This window comes from Pseudophryne corroboree, chromosome 1 (assembly GCF_028390025.1).
Source record: "Pseudophryne corroboree isolate aPseCor3 chromosome 1, aPseCor3.hap2, whole genome shotgun sequence".
Classification (NCBI taxonomy): Eukaryota; Metazoa; Chordata; class Amphibia; order Anura; family Myobatrachidae; genus Pseudophryne; species Pseudophryne corroboree.
In genome coordinates this window covers 311,745,560-311,764,648 of record NC_086444.1, presented here as the reverse complement: position 1 = coordinate 311,764,648, position 19,089 = coordinate 311,745,560, and the positions used below count along the sequence as shown (strand labels likewise).

Below are 19,089 nucleotides of genomic sequence, written 5' to 3'. Positions count from 1 at the left end.
AAAAGCAGTTTGGTAGCAGCAATATCCTACAGCTCATATAGGATGAATGACATCATACAAAACTCCTAGATGTCTCCACATTGTGGTAGCCAACTACAGATCTAGCCATGTTCCACTTTGCCGCAATGCGGAATGCTGCATGGTGCTCCAGGCTGCGACTATTCAGCAATCGCACCATTAATTCCTATGAACATGCACATGTGCGTCCTAGATATGGGCACACTAGTCGCACCAGCTATGCACATTGCGCAAAGCTGAGTGTGGCTACATCTGTATAAATCAATTGGTTTGACTACAAATATATTAAACACTTTTAATCCAAATAATTCTGTATAATAAGCCCAACTAGGAAAAGAAAAAGATATACACAGACATGCTTCCTATTCCTAGTATCACCACACTGCACAGCAAACCGTGCAACTACTGCACACAGAAACAGACACAAACGCAATAGTGTTAACCGAAACAAGCTCGTCACTTATTTTGACCAATGAAGTTTCAGATGCATTTTGTCCTTCAGCCAATCAAATATCTTTGAAGGAAAAATTTAAAAATTCGGTGGGTGCGCAATGGGCGGGACTAAGCGGTGGGAGTAAAAAAGGGGCGGCGATTTGTGACCAGTAGAAAGATCAGATTTTGTTAAAGACAGCGTTTTGAGCAATCAGCAGCGACGTGGGCGGGGATATGCGCGGCAGGGCGTTCATGGGGGAAGCCGAGCGTGGCTGGTGATTTAACTTTTGTTGTTTTATGGCAGAGGCTGTGCAGCGTCGGGTTATGCTTCGATTTACCCTCTGACTGCGATCAGTCTCTGCTGCCCACACGCTGCTGATTCTCTGCCGGGCATTCTCAGTCGTCTCCGGAGACACCATGGCTAGAGGTAATAATTACTGGTGTGGATGTTGCACCGCTGGAATGTATTCTTATCGGGAATCCCATTATCTTATATGGGTCAGTGTTTTCAGTAATCATCGTGTATCCGAGATATTGAATAATTCGTGCACTTTTGAGTAATTGTTGCAATGGAGGATGTCTGCAATGCGTGTATGTCCCGATCTGTCCGAATGGAGCTACAACTGAATTGCTCCGTCGGGCGCTCCAAAACTAATAGCCGTGCTAACAACAATAATTGTATCCCTCACACCCTTCCACCCCTATATGTTAATACCCAAAAACAGTTAATTTCACAGGCTCTAAATAGTCTACATCCCTTTTTCCACACTCATAGCTGATCTAATTGAATTCCCACCCCACACGCTTGATTCTGAGACTTGTAAAACATGTGCTGTTAGGTGTCCCAGATAACTAAAGTTGAGGGAACATAGGTTTATAGGCTACAATTTTTTTAAATTTATTTTTTAACCTAGAGTGCTCTTTAAATCCTTCTATGTTCAGATGTGTCTAAATACATCTTTGCTGCAGCCTATCTTGGCACGCCAGGCCCTGTGAGACAGTGCTAGCATTGGGCACCCTTTTGTTTTTTATCAAAAATGCATCTAGGATGCACCAAGAGACTCTGCTGATTAATTTGATATGCAACGCTTGTGTGCACTTGAGTCTGGAATCTGTATACTAAATCCTGTGGCTTTTATTTCATTCCAAGTTCTATTGTGCTTCATATACAGACTCTGTTGCATACAGATATACCACTGCTGCACATCACATTATCTGCATAGTCGGGATGCGGTCAGGATGCCGCCGGACGGAATCCCGGCGGTCGAAATACCGACGCCGGAATCCCGACCGCCACAATCCCGACATATTCTCCCTCCGTGGGTGTCCACGACACCCATAGAGGGACAATATAATAGTGTGCCGAGCGTAGCGAGGCACCGTGCCCGCAGCGTGGCGAGCGAAGCGAGCCCGCAAGGGGCTTCGTTCCGCTCACCACCCCTGTCGGGATTGTGTGGTCGGGATTCCGGCGTCGGTATTTCGACCGCCGGGATTCCGACCGGCGGCAATTAGTACTGATCCCGCATAGTCTCCTGGTGCATCACATTGCGACTGAGACACTTTTGGGAAAAGGATTCCTGATGCTAGCTGAGTTGCTCACTTGCGCCATGCATCTCCCGCTACGTGGTGAATGGAGTGTAGATGTATAAGGGCACATCTGTACATGTTTCTTCTTCTGTATAATGCCAGTGGGATTAATAATTTTTTTACATAATTATCCCTGCTGAGGGGTGGTCTTCAGTATGCCGGCTGTCGGGATCCCGGCGCACAGTATACCGGCGCCGGGATCCCGACAGCCGGCATACCGACACTTATTCTCCCTCGTGGGGGTCCACGACCCCCCTGGAGGGAGAATAAAATAGTGGCGCGTGTAGCGCGCCACCGTGCCTGCAGCGTGGTGAGCCCGCAAGGGGCTCATTTGCGCTCGCCACACTGTCTGTATGTCGGCGGTCGGGAGCCCGACCGCCGGCATACCATACTACACCCCCTGCTGTGTACTAGTTCTACAGGAACAGGGCTTTCGATAAAGTGCTGTCCTAGGACATACCTCCCAGCACATTAGAGGAGTCCATGTTTTTGAAAGACTCCTCTGCAGTGTCTCCTACTGTGCCTGCATTGTAAGGGCTGTTTCACACATACCGGTTTTCACCGAATGGCAAAAAGACGGACAAACTTTTGTACAGCTTTTTGCCATCCGGCAGTATCTTTCACACACCGGCTTGGAGCTGTGCTGAATGCTGTGCACATGCTAAAAAAAACGTGTGTGTGTGAGAGAGCGCCCATTCACACACTTGGTTCTCTGCCTATAGGGACGGCACGGCAGCTGGATCTTTCAGTGGATATTTCCGGCTGCAACCTGGCATCCATGCCGTGTGAATTGACACATTACTCTGCATGTCTCTCTGCGGGACGTCCGCAGCAAAAAGCCGTCCGTTATTTTGCCGGCCGGCGCTACCTGGCCAGTGTGAAACAGCCCTTAGAGCGTTCTCTGAAGAAAATGCCTCCATAGAAATTTAAGTGTCTGAGGTGACTGCTGGGGCAAAGCTCTGAAAAGTTAAGCTTTTTGGAGTTTGGTACATCTGGATCAGACTGCAGTCCCCAATCTGCAAGCAGTGGTCAGCCTGTTGCAGGAGCGCGCTGTAAAATCTCCTGCATTAGGGCTGTTGTTACATAGCCAGGATACATACATTTATCAAGAACTTTTTCTGCATAAGTTTATGAAAATCTGGCTTATAAATATGCCCCCTAGTCTTAAACACTTTTTGTTGATAGTTGAAGCAGACTTTTGTTTGCAGCCCCATATGACTGTGTCGAAAATGCCATGAGTCTGGTGCAAGATCGGGCTACTGGCCAGCCTCTGCTAGTTCTAAGAAGCACCAGCAGCTCTTTTTAGTTTGGGGTTCAGGGTAGACTGCTTGTACTGAGATGTAAAATAGTTGATGGTGGTGCTTGATAAAGAGTTGGTCTTGAAATCTGAAGAGGTTAAGCAAAGTTTCCCAAACTCTGCCATTATAGTCCAAGTCTTAAGGCTATGCATGCTTGACATTAGTACCTCAGTCAAATTGATTGAACCATCTGGGCTCAAGCATGGATATCCTTAAAACCTGTACTGTTGGCAGCGTTTGGGAACTTCTGTGTTAAATACTCTGAGAGCAAATAATTGTGGCAGGAGGTACATTACATTGGCTAAATCTCTCAAATTCAAATAGATTTGTTTAAGAAAAAAAAAACATACACAAAAAACACAACAAAACCTGTCTTCATGTTTAATACTGAACACTGACCTAAATACTGCAATGATTCTGGTGCTCAAACCGATAATGTAAAGCTGAGTACACACTAGACGACGTGTGTACCCGGCAGCAGGGCAGGCATCGGCAACTGCATGCATGCTTGCTGATGCCGCGAGTGATTGCGCAGGGGCCATGCTGCATTCGGCAGCATGGTCCTCACTGGCGATATCGCCCGCCGGACATACATGCAAGGCCTATGGGCGATTGTCGTTGACGACGCTTGGGAGTATGCCTACACACTAAACGATATCATGAACGATGGGTCGATATTGACCACATCGTTCACTTTATCGTCTAGTGTGTACCCAGCTTAAATCCCATGCAACAGGTCTGTGTGACTTTTCTGTTATCTTATGTTCCATCACCTGCATCACCCGCACGGTGCCCACGTGGCATCATGCATTGCATTTTCAATGTAATGCATCCTGCCACTGGTTGCATCAGTGGCGGATTTGCCGCTAGGCAACCTAAGCGGTTACCTAGGGCCTGGCGGGTCGCAAGGGGCCCGAAGCGGGCCCCCCGCTTGTGTCACAGACACGCTGCCGCTCAGTCCGGCGGCAGCATGTCTCAGCTATCATGAGAGGAGAACGCAGGCGCGCGGCTAAGTCTGGCGGCGTGTAGAGACTTCAAACCAGCCGCCGGTTAGTGAGCCAATCAGAGCTCACGGACCGGCAGCCAATCAGGAGCCGCCGGTCCGCGAGCTCTGATTGGCTTACGAACCGGCGGCTAGTTTGAAGTCCCTACACGCCGCCAGACATAGCCGCGTGTCCGCGTTCTGAGCAGCTTCAGCCCCAGCAGCAGCGGTAAGTAGCTGCAGCACTGCTGTGGGGGTATTTCTATACCTGGCACTGTGGGGCATTTGTAGGCACTGTGGGGCATTTGTGTACCTGGCACTGTGGTGGCAATTGGCTGGCACTGTGGTGGCAATTGGCTGGCACTGTGGTGGCAATTGGCTGGCACTGTGGTGGCATTTGTGTACCTGGCACTGTGGGGGCATTTGTGTACCTGGCACTGTGGGGGCATTTGTGTACCTGGCACTGTGAGGGCAATTGTGGATCTGGCACTGTGGAGGCAATTGTGGATCTGGCACTGTGGGGGCAATTGTGGATCTGGCACTGCACAATTGGGGGGCATATGTCTGTGTATCACGTCCCATTTTAATTGGCCACACCCATTTTTTTTGGCGCGCGCCTTCAGCACTTCTATGGGGCACTCTCTGTCTGGTCGCTGCTTAGCCCCGCCAGGAGTGCACACAGACGTTCTCATTCTAGTGAATGGGGCGTGTGCGTGTCACGGACACGTGCGCACCCCCGACGCGGTGATAGGCCCAAGCACAGACGGAACTCCATCTGTAATGTAAGGGGGCATAAGTCATAACAAAAATATAGTGCTATGGATTGTTTGAGGCAGGGGGGCCCCAAATCGGTATTTCGCGAAGGGCCACATGAGGTCTAAATCCGCCTCTGGGTTGCATGCTTAGCAGCGATAATAAATGAATGCTGTATGTATGTACCTTTAAGCAAAAGACGGCTCTAGCAATAAGGGCTGTCCTTTGCGGATTGTTTACGACTCGGGAGTCCTTCTCTGCATGTGTGAGCTGGGGGTACACTGGGAGGAGGGCTCCTATTGGATCCTTTTTTGAGGATTGTTAATCAGACGCCCATAGGCTTCTATTGAAAGACAACGCCATTTATAGATGGTGTTTCCCAAGTCCACTATAAATTTGCACTTTCCAGGGCTTGGCACATATGGAGAATGCAGTCTAACCTCATAAAACGGCATTTTTTTTTAGGTTTTGACTGCATTTGAGCCATTCGTGCATACTGCCCTGTATACGGATTTTATGTAATGTGCGCAACGGATCACAGCAGTACTAGTTGGTTTTGTTTCAATCACAAAGGTGCATAATATGACAAACGTCTTTATAAAGCAAAACCCAATCAGCTATTCAGGATAACTGCAGTTCCGTAGTTTCCTGCCTGTATAACTGTTCTCTCTCCTCTCCGTCATTCATGGGGCACACTGGGGTATGCTAAGTGTGAAAGCAATAGCGGCTGTGTATGCGTTGGCAATGACGGGGGCCGGCCCTAGGAAGGCTGCTCTGAGCTGTCGCTCTCCTGCCAGTCCCTTTAAAGATGGCGGCGCCCGGCCCTGTAACAATCTGCTGACCTCCCGCATTACATCAAACGCCAACAAACCCACCCTGTCTGTTTCTTAGGGAAGAAAATGTCCAAGGCCAGCGACGGAAGAAGCGGGGACGCACCGGAAACCTGTCGAACCGGTGGAACCAATGAGAACAAGCCGAAAATGAACGGGGTCGGTAGGGCTCGTAGGATTTACTTATTCTGTCTAGCAAAGGGAGAAGTTCAGATCTTGACCGTCTTGTTTATCGCCCCCTACATGTACTCTGTCATATAATGGCTCTTTCTGGTAAACTCCTGAGATTGCTGTCTGTGAAGCAAGCTTTCCAGATGACTGTTTTTGAGCACCTGTAATGATTTTGATCGAGTATATATGTATTTCTTCATGTTTGCTCAACCGATCAGCCAATATTTTATATTTGATTGTTACATTTTAACATCCATGGCACTGCATTAAGCAGTATAGTCACTACAGGACAGTACTAAACCAATAGGAAAGATTATGTGAAAGCTACTTGTATTCAGATCTGCAATATGAGATCTTTGTATTTCACAACATTTAAGGTAATCCCATTAACTTTGAGCGTGTGCACTGCTTAAGGGTGATTAGAAGTTACACCTTTTAGTTGAGGTATGGAATTAGCCTCCATGTTATATGTACAGCAGCACAACCACATGAATACTCGCACAGTGGGCGGGATGTACTATAAGACATTGCCACCCCTCGCCAACTACCGCAGCGATACTAATCGCATATGTACTAACATGCGATTAGTATCGCAATGCGGTATAGGAGGCCCCCTGCGATGATGTCTGTGGGGGTCAGCGGAGGTCTCCGTCACCTCCCAGACCCGGGAGGTGACGTGCGCAGGGAGTCCCCGGGCTCCTCCTCCTCCTCCCCCCTGCTGCCGGAAGGAGACAAGGCTGTGCTGCAGGAGAGAAGGAGGAGGGGGCCGCACCTGCAGCCTCAGGTATGCCGGGGGGAAGGGGGGGGTCGTCGTGAGTGGGGCGACGGTGGGATGCGGCGGGATCCGGCGGCGGCGGTAAGAGTCCCATAGGCTTCTATAGGGTAACGCCATAAAAAGATGGCGATACCCTATTGGGCGAAAACGCGGCGGTCGGGGGTTAGTACATATGAAAATGCGGTAAAACAGGTTTTTTACCGCGTTTTCCCTTTAGTAAATCCCGCCCAGTATTTCTCTGCTGTAAACTGTTGTGTAGTAAAGGGAGCGATTGCTACAAATGTATCCGTTACTTCTGATTGCTAAAGATTGGTACAACATAATCTCTGGTGGTTTTATAAAGCATTTTCTCTAACGTCCTTGAGGATGCTGGGACTCCGTAAGGACCATGGGGAATAGACGGGCTCCGCAGGAGATAGGGCACTTTAAGAAAGCTTTGGACTCTGGGTGTGCACTGGCTCCTCCCTCTATGCCCCTCCTCCAGACCTCAGTTTTACACTGTGCCCAGAGCAGGATGGCTGCACTGCAGAGAGCTCTCCTGAGTTCTCTGCCTAAAAGCGTTTTTGTTTGGATTTTTTCTCTACTTTTTCACAGGGAGCACTGCTGGCAACAGGCTCCCTGCATCGAGGGACTGAGGAGAGAGGAGCAGACCTTCTTGTCTAAGATAGGCTCTGCTTCCTCGGCTACTGGACACCATTAGCTCCAGAGGGGGTGAACGCAGGTTCTTACTGGGCGTCCACCCCCGGAGCCGTGCCGCCGTTCTCCTCACAGAGCTAGAAGGCGTCAGGCGGCAGAAGCCTTCAGCTTCACGGAGGTAACGCACAGCAGTGCAGCTGTGCGTCATTGCTCCCATACACCTCACACACTCCGGTCACTGTAAGGGTGCAGGGCGCAGGGGGGGGCGCCCTGGGCAGCAATATAAACACCTCTTATGGCAAAAGACAATATACATGTACAGGTGGGCACTGTACATGTATATAAAAGAGCCCCCGCCATATTTTTGTAAGTTTGAGCGGGACAGAAGCCCGCCGCCAAGGGGGCGGGGCTTCTCCCTCAGCACTCACCAGCGCCATTTTCTCTCCACACCACCGCTGAGAGGAAGCTCCCCGGACTCTCCCCTGCTTACACACGGTGAAGGGGTGTTTAAAAGAGAGGGGGGGCACATAATTGGCGGATAACATTTTATACAGCGCTGCTGGGGAAAAACATTTTGTGTTGGTCTCCAGGATCATTGCGCTGGGGTGTGTGCTGGCATACTCTCTCTGTCTCTCCAAAGGGCCTTGACAGGGATACTGTCTTCAGGAAAGGGGTTCCCTGTGTGTGTGAAGTGTGTCGGTACGCGTGTGTCGACATGTTTGACGAGAGAGGCTCGCTTAATGTGGAGGGGGAGTGCTTGAATGTCATGTCGCCGTCGGCAACGCCGACACCGGAATGGGTGGATATGCTGAATGTCTTGAATGCAAATGTTAATCTATTGCATAAAAGGTTAGACAAGGCTGAAGCTACGGATCAGTCAGGTAGCCAGTCCATGCCTGTCCCTGTGGCGCCAGGCCCTTCGGGGTCTCAGAAGCGCACCATATCCCAGATCGATGACACAGATACTGACCCTAGTGTCGACTATGAAGATGCAAAATTACAGCCGAAGGTGGCAAAGGGTATTCGGTACATGATTATTGCCATTAAAGAGGTTTTGCATATTACTGAGGAACCCCCGGTCCCTGACACGAGGGTACACATGTATAAAGGGAAAATGCCTGAAGTCACCTTTCCATCCTCATTTGAACTAAGTGAATTGTGCGAAAAGGCTTGGGAATCTCCGGATAGGAGACCACAAGTTCCCAAAAGGATTCTTATGGCGTATCCTTTTCCACAAACTGATAGGATACGCTGGGAATCTTCGCCTAAAGTAGACAAGGTGCTGACACGCTTGTCCAAAAAGTTGGCACTGCCTTCTCAGGATACGGCTTCCCTCAAGGAACCTGCTAACCGCAGGCAGGAAATTACCTTAAAGCACATTTACACTCATTCAGGTACTATTGCTAGACCGGCTATGGCGTCGGCCTGGGTTTGTAGTGCGGTTGTGGCATGGGCAGATTCCTTATCTACGGAGATTGACAGCTTAGATAGGGGTGCCATTCAAATGATCATACAGCATATCAAAGATGCTGCCTTGTATATGAGAGATGCTCAGAGAGACATTTGTTTATTAAGCTCCAGAATAAATGCTATGTCTATTTCTGCTAGGCGGCTCTTGTGGACCCGACAGTGGACGGGAGATGCCGATTCAAAGCGGCATATGGAGTCCTTGCCTTACAAAGGGGAGGAGTTGTTTGGAGACGGCCTCTCGGACCTTGTCGCTACGGCTGGTAAGTCGAATTTCTTACCTTATGTCCCCCCGCAGCATACAAAAAAGGCACCTCATTATCAAATGCAGTCCTTTCGTTCCAATAAAAACAAAAAGGTACGGGGATCGTCCTTTGTTGCCAGAGGGAAAGGTAGGGGAAAGATTCTAGACACAGACCAGAAAAAGGTTTTTCTTCCGATCGAAAAGGTTCAGGAGCTCATAGCCATGGTCAGGAACCTCTTAAAACCAAAAAAGATTTCAGTGCATCATTGCACGCGGGTCCTGGGGAAGATGGTGGCTTCATACGAGGCCATCCCTTTTGGCAGGTTCCATGCGAGGACCTTTCAATGGGACCTCTTGGACAAGTGGTCCGGGTCCCATTTACGAATGCATCAAAGGATCACCCTGTCTCCCAGGACGAGGGTATCTCTCCGGTGGTGGCTAAACGGTGCTCACCTGCTAGAGGGTCGCAGGTTCGGCATTCAGGACTGGATCCTGGTGACCACGGACGCAAGCCTCCGAGGCTGGGGAGCAGTAACACTGGGAAGAAATTTCCAAGGTCTCTGGTCAAACCTAGGGACTTGTCTCCACATCAACGTCCTGGAGTTGAGGGCCATATATAACGCCCTGTGTCAAGCGGAGGAATTGCTTCGGAGAAAACCGGTTCTGATTCAGTCGGACAACGTCACGGCAGTGGCTCATATAAACCGGCAATGCGGAACAAGGAGCAGAGTGGCCATGGCAGAAGCGACCAGGATTCTACGCTGGGCGGAAGGCTATGTAAGCGCACTATCAGCAGTGTTCATCCCGGGGGTGGACAACTGGGAGGCGGACTTCCTCAGCAGGCACGACCTGCATCCGGGAGAGTGGGGACTTCATCAAGAAGTCTTCGCACAGATCACGGATCGATGGGGACTGCCTCAAATCAACATGATGGCATCCCGTCTCAACAAAAAGCTAAAGCGGTATTGCGCCAGGTCAAGGGACCCTCAGGCGGTAGCTGTAGACGCTCTGGTGACACCTTGGGTGTTCAGATCAGTCTATGTGTTTCCTCCTCTACCTCTCATACCCAAAGTGTTGAGAATAATAAGAATGAGCAGGGTCAGAACAATCCTCATTGTTCCAGATTGGCCACGGAGGACTTGGTATCCGGAGCAACAAGAGTTGCAAACAGAAGATCCGTGGCCTCTTCCTCTAAGGCAGGACCTGCTGCGGCAGGGGCCCTGTCTGTTCTAAGACTTACCGCGGCTGCGTTTGACGGCATGGCGGTTGAACGCCGGATCCTAGCGTAAAAAGGAATTCCGGAGGAAGTCATTCCTACCCTGATCAAGGCTAGGAAAGATGTGACGTTAAAACATTATCACCGTATATGGCAGAAATATGTGTCTTGGTGTGAGGCCAGAGCTGCTCCTACGGGGGAGTTCCATTTGGGCCGTCTGCTTCACTTCCTTCAAACAGGAGTGACTTTGGGCCTTAAATTAGGGTCCATAAAGGTCCAAATTTCGGCCTTATCCATTTTCTTTCAAAGAGAATTAGCCTCTCTTCCTGAAGTACAGACTTTTTTGTGAAGGGGGTGCTGCATATTCAGCCTCCCTTTGTGCCTCCGGTGGCGCCTTGGGATCTTAACGTGGTGTTACGTTTTCTCAAGTCACCTTGCTTTGAACCACTCAAAACTGTGGAGTTGAAATACCTCACGTGGAAAGTGGTCATGTTGTTGGCATTAGCTTCGGCTAGACGTGTTTCAGAATTGGCGGCTTTATCACATAAAAGCCCATACTTGGTTTTTCACGTGGATAGGGCAGAGTTGAGGACTCGTCCTCAATTTCTGCCAAAGGTGGTCTCATCTTTTCATATGAACCAACCTATTGTCGTGCCTGTGGCTACACGGGACTTGGAGGATTCCGAGTCCCTGGATGTGGTCAGGGCTTTGAAGATTTATGTGACCAGAACGGCTAGAATCAGGAAGACTGAAGCTCTGTTTGTTCTGTATGCGGCCAACAAGGTTGGCGCTCCTGCCTCAAAGCAGACTATTGCTCGCTGGATCTGTAACACGATTCAGCAGGCGCATTCTACGGCAAGATTGCCGTTACCGAAATCGGTTAAGGCCCATTCCACTAGGAAAGTGGGCTCTTCTTGGGCGGCTGCCCGAGGGGTCTCGGCATTACAGTTGTGCCGAGCAGCTACTTGGTCGGGGTCTAACACCTTTGCAAAGTTCTATAAGTTTGATACCCTGGCTGAGGAGGACCTCCTGTTTGCTCAATCGTTGCTGCAGAGTCATCCACACTCTCCCGCCCGTTTGGGAGCTTTGGTATAATCCCCATGGTCCTTACGGAGTCCCAGCATCCTCAAGGACGTTATAGAAAATAAGATTTTACTTACCGGTAAATCTATTTCTCGTAGTCCGTAGAGGATGCTGGGCGCCCGTCCCAAGTGCGGACTTCTTCTGCAAGACTTGTATATAGTTATTGCTTACATAAGGGTTATGTTATAGTTTATCGGTTGAACTGTGGCTATGTTGTTGTCCATACTATTAACTGGGTAGTTTATCACAAGTTATACGGTGTGGCTGGTATGGATCTCGCCCTTAGATTTACAAAAATCCTTCCTCGTACTGTCCATCTCCTCTGGGCACAGTTTCCCTAACTGAGGTCTGGAGGAGGGGCATAGAGGGAGGAGCCAGTGCACACCCAGAGTCAAAAACTTTCTTAAAGTGCCCTATCTCCTGCGGAGCCCGTCTATTCCCCATGGTCCTTACGGAGTCCCAGCATCCTCTACGGACTACAAGAAATAGATTTACCGGTAAGTAAAATCTTATTATCGTTTGCATTGTCTGCAGGATCTTTGTCAGTTAAAAATCGACTCTTTTGTGAGCCCTATTAAATCGTCCTGTGCACGCCCGCCTCTGCAAGAAGAAAACTCCACTCTACACCATGAGGGCAAAGCTCTGGGGAAAACCTCTTCAGATGTTCACAGGAAAACAGAAGGTAAGGACCCACTGATTCATGTAAATAAATGATAGCTGTATCCAGTCACATATGGCTACAGCCGACCATCAACATTTTGAATGTCAACATAGTGAAACTCAGCTGGGAGAAGGTAAGATACCTCTAGACCACCAGGGATGGTTTGTAAACAGTTGATCCTGTCGACATATAATCTGAGTACACCTGAATGTTAACAGGCATGTCAACAGTTTGACCATGCCGACATTCTCATGTTGACCTGATGACTGGACAAATCATACTGCACCCACATGTTCTTAGCCCTTAATATAGGACGGGAAAGGCTATAAACAGGTGGTTGTAGCTAGTGTAAAACATTAATTTGTATCTGTGTGCATGATTTTGTATTGGTGGTTTTTTTTTTTTTTTTTTTGTTTTTTGTTTTTGGGGTGGGGGTTAGTTGGTGGCATGTTATGGTATTAAGTGTGAATCCGTGAGTGCATGCACTTTTTATCTTTAAAATGTCTGTAGCTCTTCTATAACCTACACATGCATGAGCCGCTGTTTAGCGCCTCTCTAGGCTGCTTCTGCATTCGCTTTAGTTGTGTTGTGGGTTGTTTTCTTCCTCCTCCCCCCCACGCCCCCCACCTCTACAGTGGACCTCATCAGAGGGAGCATCACTGCATCCCACTGGTAGCTGCTGTACCACCACACACTGGAGGACAGATAAATGTCTCAAACATTCTGGGAGACATCATTTTGTTCAAAGCCGCAATTGGACTATAGCATTAGGTGTCTACATTTATAAGGTATACAGCTGAACTTGCTGTGAACAGTAGGACCCCACTAGGACTGGCGCAGATGCTTAGTCTAAGGGGGATCTGAAATCTCTTCCTTTTTCAGGTGAAGTCGTAATCTGGCAAAACTGGATCAGTTTGTTATGCTACATAGTAATAGAAATAGAGATCTCAGTTGTTATATTTGTAAAGATATGATTAAGCTGTCAGGCTGCGTCAAGGCATCTCTGTTCTGGCCGTTCTTAACGCTGCATAATAGCACCCACTCTGGGCCATATAATTGCATATTGTTATGTTACATGATAATGGCACATACATGAATATGCCTAAATTGAAAGCCCCCTCCCCTACCTGGAGGCAACCCAAGATTCTTCAAGTGGCACGAAGAAGTAAATGCTCATAGGAGCTTGAGACTCCTGGGCTTAGGGGTCTATTTACTAAGCCTTGGATGGAGATAACTCTGACAGAGATAAAGTCCCAGCCAATCGGCTCCTAACTGTCTTTTCTCTGACGTCCTAGTGGATGCTGGGGACTCCGAAAGGACCATGGGGAATAGCGGCTCCGCAGGAGACTGGGCACAAAAGTAAAAGCTTTAGGACTACCTGGTGTGCACTGGCTCCTCCCCCTATGACCCTCCTCCAAGCCTCAGTTAGATTTTTGTGCCCGAACGAGAAGGGTGCAATCTAGGTGGCTCTCCTGAGCTGCTTAGAGTAAAAGTTTAAATTAGGTTTTTTATTTTCAGTGAGACCTGCTGGCAACTGGCTCACTGCATCGAGGGACTAAGGGGAGAAGAAGCGAACTCACCTGCGTGCAGAGTGGATTGGGCTTCTTAGGCTACTGGACATTAGCTCCAGAGGGACGATCACAGGCCCAGCCATGGATGGGTCCCGGAGCCGCGCCGCCGTCCCCCTTACAGAGCCAGAAGAGCAGAAGAGGTCCGGAAAATCGGCGGCAGAAGACGTCCTGTCTTCAATAAGGTAGCGCACAGCACCGCAGCTGTGCGCCATTGCTCTCAGCACACTTCACACTCCGGTCACTGAGGGTGCAGGGCGCTGGGGGGGGGGCGCCCTGAGACGCAATAAAAATACCTTAGATGGCAAAAAATACATCACATATAGCTCCTGGGCTATATGGATGCATTTAACCCCTGCCAGAATACATAGAAAAACGGGTGATAGGCTCCGCCCACTTATCGGCGGCCTTATCTCCTCAGCACACTGGCGCCATTTTCCCTCACAGCTCCGTTGGAGGGAAGCTCCCTCGCTCTCCCCTGCAGTCACTACACTACAGAAAGGGTTAAAAAAGAGAGGGGGGGCACTGATTACGCGCAGTATTAAAGATACAACAGCTATAAGGGGAAAAACACTTATATAAGGTTATCCCTGTGTGTGTGTGTGTGTGTGTGTGTGTGTGTGTGTGTGTGTGTGTGTGTGTGTGTGTATATATATATATATATATATATATATATATATATATATATATATATATATATATATATCTATCTCGTCCTAGTGGATGCTGGGGTTCCTGAAAGGACCATGGGGAATAGCGGCTCCGCAGGAGACAGGGCACAAAAAGTAAAGCTTTACGATCAGGTGGTGTGTACTGGCTCCTCCCCCTATGACCCTCCTCCAAGCCTCAGTTAGATTTTTGTGCCCGGCCGAGAAGGGTGCAATCTAGGTGGCTCTCCTAAAGAGCTGCTTAGAAAAGTTTAGCTTAGGTTTTTTATTTTACAGTGAGTCCTGCTGGCAACAGGATCACTGCAACGAGGGACTTAGGGGAGAAGAAGTGAACTCACCTGCGTGCAGGATGGATTGGCTTCTTGGCTACTGGACATTAGCTCCAGAGGGACGATCACAGGTACAGCCTGGATGGTCACCGGAGCCTCGCCGCCGGCCCCCTTGCAGATGCTGAAACGAGAAGAGGTCCAGAATCGGCGGCAGAAGACTCCTCAGTCTTCTTAAGGTAGCGCACAGCACTGCAGCTGTGCGCCATTTTCCTCTCAGCACACTTCACACGGCAGTCACTGAGGGTGCAGGGCGCTGGGAGGGGGGCGCCCTGGGAGGCAAATGAAAACCTATTTTGGCTAAAAATACCTCACATATAGCCTCCGGGGGCTATATGGAGATATTTAACCCCTGCCAGAATCCACTAAAGAGCGGGAGACGAGGCCGCCGAAAAAGGGGCGGGGCCTATCTCCTCAGCACACAGCGCCATTTTCCTCACACAGCTCCGCTGGTCAGGAAGGCTCCCAGGCTCTCCCCTGCACTGCATTACAGAAACAGGGTAAAACAAGAGAGGGGGGGCAAAATTGTGGCAAAATTATATTATTAAAGCAGCTATACAGGGAGCACTTATTATAAGGCTATCCCTGTCATATATAGCGCTTTTTGGTGTGTGCTGGCAAACTCTCCCTCTGTCTCCCCAAAGGGCTAGTGGGGTACTGTCTTCTTTAAGAGCATTCCCTGTGTGTCTGCTGTGGGTCGGTACGTGTGTGTCGACATGTATGAGGACGATATTGGTGTGGAGGCGGAGCAATTGCCAAATATGGGGATGTCACCCCCTAGGGGGTCGACACCAGAATGGATGCCTTTATTTATGGAATTACGGGATAGTGTCAACACGCTAAAGCAGTCGTTTGACGACATGAGACGGCCGGACAATCAATTAGCACCTGTCCAGGCGCCTCAAACACCGTCAGGGGCTGTAAAACGCCCTTTGCCTCAGTCGGTCGACACAGACCCAGACACAGGCACTGATTCCAGTGGCGACGGTGATGAATCAACCGTATTTTCCAGTAGGGCCACACGTTATATGATTTTGGCAATGAAGGAGGCGTTACATATTGCTGATACTACAGGTACCACAAAACAGGGTATTATGTGGGGTGTGAAAAAACTACCTATAGTTTTTCCTGAATCAGATGAATTAAATGAGGTGTGTGATGAAGCGTGGGTTGCCCCCGATAAAAAAATGCTAATTTCAAAGAAGTTATTGGCTTTATACCCTTTCCCGCCAGAGGTTAGGGCGCGCTGGGAAACACCTCCTAGGGTGGACAAGGCGCTCACACGCTTATCAAAACAAGTGGCGTTACCCTCTCCTGAGACGGCCGCACTTAAAGATCCAGCAGATAGGAGGATGGAAAATATCCAAAAAAGTATATACACACATACAGGTGTTATACTACGACCAGCTATAGCGACAGCCTGGATGTGCAGTGCTGGGGTAGCTTGGTCAGAGTCCCTGATTGAAAATATTGATACCCTGGATAGGGACAATGTTTTACTGTCTTTAGAGCAAATAAAGGATGCATTTCTTTATATGCGTGATGCACAGAGGGATATTTGCACACTGGCATCACGGGTAAGTGCTATGTCCATTTCGGCCAGAAGAAGTTTATGGACGCGACAGTGGTCAGGTGATGCGGACTCAAAATGGCATATGGAAGTTTTGCCGTATAAAGGGGAGGAGTTATTTGGTGTCGGTCTATCGGATTTGGTGGCCACGGCTACAGCCGGGAAATCCACCTTTTTACCTCAAGTCACTCCCCAACAGAAAAAGACACCGACTTTTCAACCGCAGCCCTTTCGTTCCTTTAAAAACAAGAGAGCAAAGGGATATTCATATCTGCCACGAGGCAGAGGAAGGGGGAAGAGACTGCAACAGGCAGCTCCTTCCCAGGAACAGAAGCCCTCCCCCGCTTCTACAAAAGCCTCAGCATGACGCTGGGGCTTCTCAAGCGGACTCGGGGGCGGTGGGGGGTCGTCTCAAGAATTTCAGCGCGCAGTGGGCTCACTCGCAGGTAGATCCCTGGATCCTGCAGATAATATCTCAGGGGTACAGGTTGGAACTAGAGACGGATCCACCTCGCCGTTTCCTGAAGTCTGCTTTACCAACGTCCCCCTCCGACAGGGTGACGGTCTTGGAAGCCATTCACAAGCTGTACTCTCAGCAGGTGATAGTCAAGGTACCTCTTTTACAACAAGGAAAGGGGTATTATTCCACTCTATTTGTGGTACCGAAGCCGGATGGCTCGGTAAGACCTATTCTAAATCTGAAATCCTTGAACCTGTACATAAAAAAGTTCAAGTTCAAGATGGAGTCACTCAGAGCAGTGATAGCGAACCTGGAAGAAGGGAACTTTATGGTATCCTTGGACATCAAGGATGCGTATCTCCACGTTCCAATTTACCCCTCACACCAGGGGTACCTCAGGTTCGTCGTACAGAACTGTCACTATCAGTTTCAGACGCTGCCGTTTGGATTGTCCACGGCACCTCGGGTCTTTACCAAGGTAATGGCCGAGATGATGATTCTTCTTCGAAGAAAAGGCGTATTAATTATCCCATACTTGGACGATCTCCTAATAAGGGCAAGGTCCAGAGAACAGCTAGAGATGGGATTAGCACTGTCTCAAGAAGTGCTAAAACGGCACGGGTGGATTCTGAATATTCCAAAATCCCAGTTAATTCCGACAACACGTCTGCTGTTCCTAGGGATGATTCTGGACACGGTTCAGAAAAAGGTTTTTCTCCCGGAGGAAAAAGCCAAGGAGTTATCCGAACTTGTCAGGAACCTCCTAAAACCAGGAAAGGTGTCTGTACATCAATGCACAAGAGTCCTGGGAAAAATGGTGGCTTCTTACGAAGCAATTCCATTCGGCAGATTCCATGCACGAATTTTCCAGAGGGATCTGTTGGACAAATGGTCAGGGTCGCATCTTCAGATGCACCAGCGGATAACCCTGTCTCCAAGGACAAGGGTATCTCTTCTGTGGTGGTTGCAGAGTGCTCATCTATTGGAGGGCCGCAGATTCGGCATACAGGATTGGATCCTGGTGACCACGGACGCCAGCCTGAGAGGCTGGGGAGCAGTCACACAAGGAAGAAACTTCCAGGGAGTGTGGACGAGCCTGGAAACGTCTCTTCACATAAACATTCTGGAACTAAGAGCAATCTACAATGCTCTAAGCCAGGCAGAACCTCTGCTTCAAGGAAAACCGGTGTTGATCCAGTCGGACAACATCACGGCAGTCGCCCATGTAAACAGACAGGGCGGCACAAGAAGCAGGAGTGCAATGGCAGAAGCTGCAAGGATTCTTCGCTGGGCAGAGAATCATGTGATAGCACTGTCAGCAGTGTTCATCCCGGGAGTGGACAACTGGGAAGCAGACTTCCTCAGCAGACACGACCTTCACCCGGGAGAGTGGGGACTTCATCCGGAAGTCTTCCACATGCTGGTAACCCGTTGGGAAAGACCAATGGTGGACATGATGGCGTCTCGCCTCAACAAAAAACTGGACAGGTATTGCGCCAGGTCAAGAGATCCGCAGGCAATAGCTGTGGACGCGCTGGTAACGCCTTGGGTGTACCAGTCGGTGTATGTGTTTCCTCCTCTGCCTCTCATACCAAAAGTATTGAGAATTATACGGCAAAGAGGCGTAAGAACGATACTAGTGGTTCCGGATTGGCCAAGAAGGACTTGGTACCCGGAACTTCAAGAGATGATCACGGAAGATCCGTGGCCTCTACCTCTAAGGAGGGACTTGCTTCAGCAGGGTCCCTGTCTGTTTCAAGACTTACCGCGGCTGCGTTTGACGGCATGGCGGTTGAACGCCGGATCCTAAAGGAAAAAGGCATGCCGGAAGAAGTCATTCCTACTTTGATTAAAGCAAGGAAGGAAGTAACCGTGCAACACTATCACCGCATTTGGCGAAGATATGTTGCGTGGTGCGAGGATCGGAGTGCTCCGACGGAGGAATTTCAACTGGGTCTTGTCTATGGGTCTCAAATTGGGATCTATTAAGGTTCAAATTTCGGCCCTGTCGATTTTTCTTCCAGAAAGAATTGGCTTCAGTTCCTGAAGTCCAGACTTTTGTTAAGGGAGTGCTGCATATACAGCCCCCTGTGGTGCCTCCAGTGGCACCGTGGGATCTCAATGTTGTTTTGGACTTTCTCAAATCTCATTGGTTTGAACCACTAAAAACTGTGGATTTGAAATATCTCGCATGGAAAGTGACCATGCTACTAGCCCTGGCTTCGGCCAGGAGAGTGTCAGAACTGGCAGCTTTATCTTACAAAAGCCCATATCTGATTTTCCATTCGGACAGGGCAGAACTGCGGACTCGTCCGCATTTTCTCCCTAAAGTGGTGTCAGCATT

The 19,089-nt window shown here is 49.3% G+C and overlaps 1 protein-coding gene across 1 annotated transcript in view; it reads left to right on the top strand.

Annotated features, from left to right (window-relative positions):
* Positions 1 to 686: 686 nt before the first annotated feature.
* KMT5A (lysine methyltransferase 5A) overlaps positions 687 to 19,089 on the top strand; it is a 132,486-nt gene continuing 114,083 nt past the window's right edge. The window contains exons 1-3 of the mRNA XM_063964504.1: positions 687 to 877; positions 5,962 to 6,059; positions 12,027 to 12,174. Coding sequence (XP_063820574.1) covers positions 868 to 877; positions 5,962 to 6,059; positions 12,027 to 12,174 — 256 coding nt within the window. The 5' untranslated portion in view covers positions 687 to 867. The remainder of the gene's footprint in view (positions 878 to 5,961; positions 6,060 to 12,026; positions 12,175 to 19,089) is intronic.